General features: G+C 40.4%; 1 protein-coding gene across 1 annotated transcript; it reads right to left on the bottom strand.

The window, feature by feature from the left end:
• Window positions 1-1,738: 1,738 nt before the first annotated feature.
• barx1 (BARX homeobox 1) lies at window positions 1,739-8,178 on the bottom strand. Its single transcript, XM_060835556.1, has 4 exons — window positions 7,587-8,178; window positions 5,994-6,288; window positions 5,471-5,555; window positions 1,739-5,384 (listed from the first exon to the last, which is right to left on the bottom strand). The coding sequence occupies exons 1-4, from the start codon at window positions 7,789-7,791 to the stop codon at window positions 5,220-5,222; spliced, it is 750 nt and encodes a 249-aa protein (XP_060691539.1). The 5' UTR covers window positions 7,792-8,178; the 3' UTR covers window positions 1,739-5,219.
• Between the last annotated feature and the right edge of the window lie 335 nt (window positions 8,179-8,513).

Here is an 8,513-nt window from a genome sequence, read left to right as displayed (position 1 = left end):
AAGATAGGAAACTGCGGTTCAGCTCACTCTAAGCTCTACAGGCTCTGAAAAATATACATGTTTAAAGAGATTGGGGGAAATGCTTATTTTAGAATCTGCTTTATTACAAAGCGTGAGGATGACGGTATAATATTAGCCAGCTGTGTCTGATTTCAGTGCGATTGGCCAGTAGTTCATCTGATAACCATCAGATCGGGGTATTCACGGGAGCACAGTGCTGACATTGTTATTCTGCAGATGTCAATCACAGCAACTGCAGCTCTGGGTATCCACACCTGTATGACGCACCTTTTCACCTTTTGACTCCCAAGTTTCCTTGCCTGCTAGAAGTAAACTTTATTTGCTAAAACTCTGGGGAAAAGTTAGCGTTTTCCCCATTTTCAGCCTCCTTTTAAAACATTGTGAGGCGCTTTGAGCTTCATTGAGGAAGCGGCTCTCCAATCTAACGTTTTTTTTCTCCGTGATCCTTAATGTCGCCTTTTAGTCGCGTTATCTTGTAGTGTTCAGTGCATGTAACAACTAAACTGAGAGCAGCCAGAGCTTATATGGCTGGAGTTCTTTTTTTCAGTTCAGTGTAGACGAAAAGATGAAGCACTCGACATGCATGTAAATAAGAAATGGTAGTTTTATATTATTTTAGCTTCATTTGGATAACCTTGCTATTTGAAAGCTTTGTTTGATTATGTATTCTGGCATTGTTTTAATTAGACATTCATGTGATGCAATTAAAGTAAACGTGTTGTCCATTTAACAGCCGATATTGCACACCTTTCTCCACCTCGCCCCTGCCAATCCCTCACAAAACCCGTATAATATTTAAAGCATTTTAGAATGTGATAGATCCAGAGGCAATTATTTACATTTGATAGGTAGTTGCTTCTCTAGCTTATTAATCTCTCAAAAATGTGTTACTGTATATAAATCAAGGACGGTCAATCCAGTCGTAATATTTCTATTTCTGTGTTTCTTTTATGTCCATCTATATATCATGCTTTTAGATATATACCAATGCGTATGTATTTAATAAATCATAGTAAACAAGAGAAAAAATTCTATTTCATGATATTGAATTTAAGTTACTAATTTATTTAAATTAGTCAATTGACGATAGTTTTGCCGACACTAAAACATTTTCGCTATTAATTTCAAAGACTTTCTAATTAATGCAAGTACTTTTCGAAGGTGATATTGTTGAAACGCCGTGATTTCCCTTTCGTAGCTCGGGTTTGAGTTTGTAAATGCTGTAACATGCGACTGGACAGGAAATAATCAGATTAATAAGTATCAGAAAAACGGAGCGTTCAACTTTTCAGATTCTGAATGCCATAGTGCGAATTAAAGTGTTCTCCCTTCATCACAAAACACCTCCAAAATGTAAGTTTGGAGTTAAAACGCCTTGAATTTTCAATGGGATACAGTGCAAAGATTGCTTCCGTCCCATTCGTGTGAATCATCTTTGAAATAACCTTGCAACTTTCTTTTCTAACTTTGCATGTAAAGCACTTCATTTCAGGCTTCCTCTCTTCTTTCGGAACGTTTCAATTCCGAACCTTAAGAGCATTCTTGCTACAATAATATTTACTTCAGGGTAATGCGTATGTTATCCTTAGGACGGAATTGTCCGGATAACAGATAATGAAGCTCTTTGTTCTGTTATCGATCAACTTAAACTCAGAGTTATATTTCAGAAATAACAACTAAATGATTTTGTAATTACATTTATTTTCCACGTAGTAGACATTGCAAAAAGCCGAAACATTCTCGGTTAAAATCCCTTTTTAAATATTAAGCAAAACTGAGAGATATCAGACACTGAGAAAATGGTTTAATCGTTTAAATTAGTGTTCCCTTTGTTTGAAGTATGCATTGGCAATAATCCACAAATATACAGTGCATAAATAGATTCATAAAGTAGTCATATCTTTACATAATCTAAAATTGAACTGGCATTCTAAAACTTCAATTAGTAGGTTAACAAAATTAGAAAAGACAAGGATATTGGTTTCACACTCGGCTAGTATTTGCATAAGAAAAATGAGCGGGAGTAATCCATTCGGCCCTCCGAGCCTGCTCCCCCATGACCATGGTTGAACTTCTACCTGGACGCTGCCTTCCTTTACTATTGTCGTACCTTTTAGTTCCCTTTGTTTCCAAAGTATCCACCAATCTCTGTGTTTAATTTATTCAACAGTTGACCATCCATTACCCTGTAGTACAGAATTCCGAAAATTCACATTTTTTTCCTCCTCATCTCAGTCACAAATAACTGATTCCTTTTGAGACTATGACCCCTAATTGGAGGCTCCCCAGCTAGAAGAAATAGCTTCCCAATATTTGTCCTGCTGAGCCCCAAAACAGTTTTATGTTTCAATAAGATTTCCTTCGAAACTCCGACAGGCCTACTTTGCTCACTCTCACTTCATTAAGCAATCCCCTCAATGCAGAAATCACTAGTGAACCTTTGTTGCACTCTATCAAAAGCACGTATACCGGTCCCTGGCTTATGAGACCCAAGATACACACAATATTTCGGGCGTGGTCTCAAAATAGCCCCATATATTTGCAAGTATTAATTCTTCCTTTGTCAATAAAGGCTAATATAACATTTGCTTCCCTCACTGCTTGCTGTCCCGATATAGTGTTCTGCACTGTGTGTGCAACCATGTCCCTCTGAATCAATATTCCTCAGCCGCACACCATTGTTAAAAATATACTTTTTCATATCTCCCTACAAAGTGGATAACTTCATATTTTGCCACATTACAATTTAATTTGCCATATTCTCACACTTTCTATACCCCTCCGTAGGATCTTTGTGTATTCCTCACAGCTCAAGTTCCGAGTTACTTTGTATCGTCAGCAAACTTAGATTCATTACTCGTATTGAAGTTATTGAGGTGGGCTTTAAATAGGTTCTGCCTGTCATATAAAAGTGAGCCGTTTAATCCTACTTTCTGTTTCCTCTCTGTCAACCAACCCTCAATCCATGTTAAAATATTATCCCAATCCCACGAGCCTAATTTTGCATAACAGCCTCTTGTGTGGTACCTCTTCTTTCTGAAAATCCAAATCCCATATCTATCCTAGTAGTTATGCTGTTAAAAACAGATTTCTCCGACCCGATTTCGCTTGCAGAAATCTGTATAAACTTCGCTCATCGTACAGTGTTGCTGGGAGCAGTGTTACCTCATCCCTCATAACAGATTCCAACACTTCCCCTAAGGAACGACATGTGAACTACTGGTACGACAAACATACGTGCTGTGTGTTCGAGTAGATCGGAGTAGAAATTCGATATGCGTTATTTTTCGACTGATGCAGTCTTCCACAGATTTTTAACTTTATTTCAATGGCTCTGGTGGCGTTCGGGGGAGGTGGGGGGGGGGGGGGGGGTGCGGAGGTGGTTAGTTGGTGATGTGGCACATAGGAACATTTCTTCGACCCGTAATGATGAGGCAGTGTCCTGCAAACAGCCCCACTTTGGTTTTGTTAACATCCCTCTCCCACTTTTTGTACAAACATTAAATGTTTCGGCTGACGCCGTAACAATCAGTGAGCCTGCGTGCTTCAGTATAGAGATATTTACAGTGTACGGCAGCAACAGGGTCTCTCCTGCGCCTTCAATTCTTTGAACATAGCTTCAAGATAAGCAGTACGTTTATGTTTTGTGCCATCGCCCCAAATTACTAACGATTTTACATCTACTCAGACAGTATTCCCGTCTGACTATGTGACTTTAATCGTTATGGCATTATCGGCAAGCTGGAAAACACGATGTATTATCCAATAAAGATAATATGTGTTAAAATTGACTTTACATGAGGATTCGTTGGGAAACAGAACCATGGAGACGGGGACGGGAAAAAAAATAGCTGTTGCAATAATTTGTAGAATCGTGAAGGGGCAACATTCCTATGCAAATAAGGCTGACATATTTAGAGAAGTATTTACATATGAATTTAACTTATAGTTAACTGAGGGCCTGTCCTCTTGAACATGAATCGAAGCAGATTATAACTGTTTCACATCCACTGCAGGATTTTACTTTGTTGTTTGTGAGTAAGAGTTTGTTTTTTTAAAAAGTTAACTAAACAGTTACACTACCGGCTGTAAGGTTTAAAAAAAGAATGCAGTGAGGAACATAATTTGCTTTAAAGCATGCTCCCTGAGGATTAAACTCGCACACAACATTTACCAGCCCATCTAATTATAATGATTAATAATTTTCGAGTCTAAACGCGCGCAGACCTACTAGAAAAGCACTAAAATACTAACAATTAAAAAAATAAATACGAGGACTGGCTAATCTTTTATTGTTTGTATCCGTATAAGAGTAGTATAAATGGAAATTTAAATTTAAAAAATACAAGCACATTTAATTAGATATCAAAATTTCTGTACTTCTCTCCTGTGGAAGGCATAACACACACTTTTGGCATTATGCCATAGTCACTGTTGCAAAAATTATTTACAGTTTCTCCTATCTTTCACAAATGTATGAAATCATTTATAAATTCGATACTTGGTACAAACACTTCGAATCTGCTACTGCAGCTGTGGCTCTTTTGCACTGAACCATAACACGTTGTACTTACTATCAAACTGGTTTGGTCAAAATATTTATAATACTAACTTGACAAAGAGGCACCACAGGATTGTAGACTAAAATAGAAGTCACGATAATTGCATCTCCCTCAACAACATTTTGTAGAAAAAGCAGAAGGTGTTGGAAAGACTGTCTATGCTGAGTGGAATTCTGAGCTTTAATTTGATGCAGCCAAAACGTGTGTAAGAACGATGCTTAAAATGCTTTAATTGAGTACAATTCGAACAGCAACGTGATCATCTTGATGCACTAAACTGAGTTTCTGCCTCGATAATCTTACTCAGGGAATGAAAACAATTTCATAAAACCGGATATGCGTTAGGCAACACACTTCCACATCAAACGGCAAATTGATCCAACATCCAAGTGTGACTAATTACTTATTAAAATATAACAATGGTGAATCGGTCAGCGATAAGTTCCATCAGCTGGTGTTTGAAGAGAGGGGGAACAGTACAATTGAAAGGTGAAGCTGACATTAAGAGTTTGAGTGTAAATTCCACAAGAGTGACGCGTTTAAATCTGTAGACACGTGGCTCGCTGCAGTTTCAACGTCGGTTTGTAAAAGTTCCGATGAAGAGGGAAGTCGTTTTGCCCTAACCATTTCAGCCCGTTATTCTTCTTGATTAACTTCAGAAGGTGATGGGGAACTCTCAATCTGTTTCTCGGCTTGTTTTACTTTCTCTTGTTCTGAAAGTTGCTCACTTGTAGGAATGGAGTTCTTCTTGGGACGACCTTTCGGCTTCGTCGGTGACTCCAGACCTCCACCTTGCAAAACCTTTTGAATGAAACTATAATTTAGCAACAACACCCGTCTACTGGAAAACAGTTTCTTGATGAAAATCCATGATGTAGAATACTTACTATTTTCTTCCACTTCATCCTTCGGTTTTGGTACCAGGTTTTCACCTGAAGTTGACTTAGACCCAAGGATTCTGCCAAGTCTATTCTGTATTTAACAAAATAAAAGTTAATACTTTTGGGCAAATCAAAATATAAAATTATTTTAAGTAGCAATGAACCGTCCTGCTAACAAAGGGGTCGATGTTACGATTATTTCCTGTGTGAAACGGACTACAGATGTGTAAATGAAAACTGCACTTTGGAAATCTGTTGCACTTCACAATAACTGTTGGTGTGGGCAAAACCAAACTAAAGTTGGGCTTATTGTTATCAACTCTCTCTCCTCCCTGCTTATAACAATCTTAAACCTGAAGGCGATATTCCGATTGACAAATTGCTCTCTCTGCTGTTAAAATGGATCACCATGTTTAGGTTGTGGGGAGAATATAGTACTTCGCTCTCTACTGAGCTACATATATGTTAAAATTATGGGTTTTTTTTCTGAAAAAGAATCTAAAAATAAACTATCAACATTCAAAGTTACCTGTCTGGTGTGGAGAGATATTTTTGCTTTTCAAATCGTTTCTCGAGTCCCATTAGTTGCAGTTCAGTGAAGACTGTCCGGCTTCTCCGGCCTTTTTTCGCTTTGTTTCCTGGTTCGGGACCTTGGTCTAGCTTTGACCGGAGGTGCAGGTCGAGCGGAAGGTGAGGAGCTCCGTGGCCGCTGGACAGGCTCGATCCTCCAGATACCAACGATGAACCCAAAGGAGCGGCGAGGCTACACGAGATCGGACCCAGCGGGAACTTAAAAACTCCAGTGTGATCTGATTTCAGGCCAGCTGCAAGCATTCCGGGCACAAACATTACTGCTAATGTTGCAGTGAAGTCCAAATTTGTACTTTAGTACATCCCGATTAAATATATGTCCATCGACACACACAAGGTTGCGGAGTCTAGTTAGCAAAAGCCGATGTAATATAGCACTTTACAAAAAAAAATTCATTGTACTCTTAATCACATGTAACTACGGCATGATTTAAACTTATCCATGAACGTAGAGACATCAGCTCTCCTGTGAGACAGCGTTACACTGCCATGATTAAACGATAAAAAATTAAAATATATTCGTTCTTTGTTTTATGCAACAAGTAATATTTCGCAGTTAGTCCATACAGTCAGTTAACGGCTGGTTATTAAAATCATTGCTGTCGAGCCAATAAGCATTTTTTAACATATTGGACTCCTCTGTAGGAAATTGACCTTCCTTTACATGACTGAGCGTACTTCCACTTTAGTAACAAGTCATAAATATTAGCCATCGCAGCAGCGCTACAATGTTGTCTTTATACGCCAGTTGTCTCAAAGGAAACAGGAAATTATTCAATTTACCACATCATTCACGAATTTATTTTCCATGATGTGCGATGACATTCCTCAGGATCTGGATTAAAATATTGTTGTATTCGATTGTGTCTTATTTTTAATGCGATAGAGCGTTCAGTATTTCAAGTGAGGATTGGTTTGGGGCGGAAGGGTATTAAAGTTTGATACAATACTGGCCATTTATGCGCGTGTCTCTCTCGGCAGGGGTGAGATTCCCTCTTCAAACTAAATGCTGAGATTTTCCTATGGTTTTGGGGTTAGATTGCGTTTCGACCATCTACTTCCGATTGAGGTGCATGCTGTTTATTTTAGAAAAACATGGTTGGGACCTTGGACAATATCCTAAAGAAATTGTCCATCGGATATATTTTCTTCCTTAGATTACAGATACTATGTGAAAATATGCAACATTTCGTATACAATGCCAAATTTGCTGTAACTTCATTGCCTGGATTTCTGCAGTACGTTGTCTAGGCCTCGTCAAAATATGCACAGTATTGTGGACCGACTGTTTCGATTACATTATCTGTTTAAGTTTCTGGGATTGTTATGTGCGGATAGTTCCTGTGTGTAATATCTGTTGCATATCAGGCGCCAAGATTAAATTAAATTGAGTGGATATTCCATCGATAAAGAAACGCCAACTGTGGAAAATACTTCGGATGGGTAACAAATAGAAACATTTGGAGCCATTTGGAAAACACATTTTAAAAATGCACGAAGCAAAACTGAGTGAGGAAAGGTTTCCACTTACCTAGATGGCTGTGGTAGGGCCGACTATTCAGTAGGGCATGGACCCCGAATTTGAGGAGCTCTCCCCCGTTCGCGGCTTTGCCTGAGCCTGGGGGCTCAGTCAGTATCTCCTCGATCATAAAGCTCCTGTACCGGTGAGACCTATAATCATGGATCGGCTCGTGAGGCAGGTAATGAGCTTCCAGCTCCAGGGGATTCTGCATCATTTTCTTCAACGCCACAATCCGCAGAGAAGGGGAGGAGGAGGGGGGAGGGGATGGGATAGGGATGGTGGGGGGGAGGATAGATACCGACAATGCAGGTTGATGCTCCCGTCACTGCTGCGGCTGCTCTCCCCCCCTGTGAATCCTGCGCCGTCCCGGGGCTCCTCAGTGTTCCCCGCCGCAGCGAGCTCTCATTACGGCGCAGGAACCCGCTTCATGCTGACACACTCTGGGCTCAGGGGGCGGATAGAACGGCGCGCGGCGCTGAAGGAGCGCGCGATCCGATGTGCGCGACCCGCCGATCTCGTGGCCCGTTCGCTCGCAGTGATTTGCAGCTTTTCCGCACTTCAAAACCGTACGCTCTTGTCGGGGGAGCACGAGAGGTTTGCAACATCATGAACTCACGTGATTCCGCCTCTCTCTTTCTCGCCACCCCCCCCCCCACACCCCCTCCTCCCTCCGCCCTGGAAGGAGCCACCCAGCATTTCATCCAGCCTATCGCAGCTCTCCTTGTCCCTCATTAAACCGAAAAAAAATCCCTGCTGCACTCAGACTTGGAGTGCACCCAGACGTTATGCTGCCTCTTGCTCCCAAACCAGTCCAATTTCCATCAGAACGAATTTAACCCTAAACTCAAATGCAGCAGAACGCTATTAATGATCGGGATTGTTTGCTGGAAATCATAATCATTAGACCATGACTAACGTCAGACATTGCAGTGAATT

Source organism: Hemiscyllium ocellatum, chromosome 14 (genome assembly GCF_020745735.1).
Source record: "Hemiscyllium ocellatum isolate sHemOce1 chromosome 14, sHemOce1.pat.X.cur, whole genome shotgun sequence".
NCBI classification, from domain to species: domain Eukaryota; kingdom Metazoa; phylum Chordata; class Chondrichthyes; order Orectolobiformes; family Hemiscylliidae; genus Hemiscyllium; species Hemiscyllium ocellatum.
Note: the sequence above shows the minus strand (reverse complement) of the source record. Positions and strands in the feature narration are given on the sequence as shown.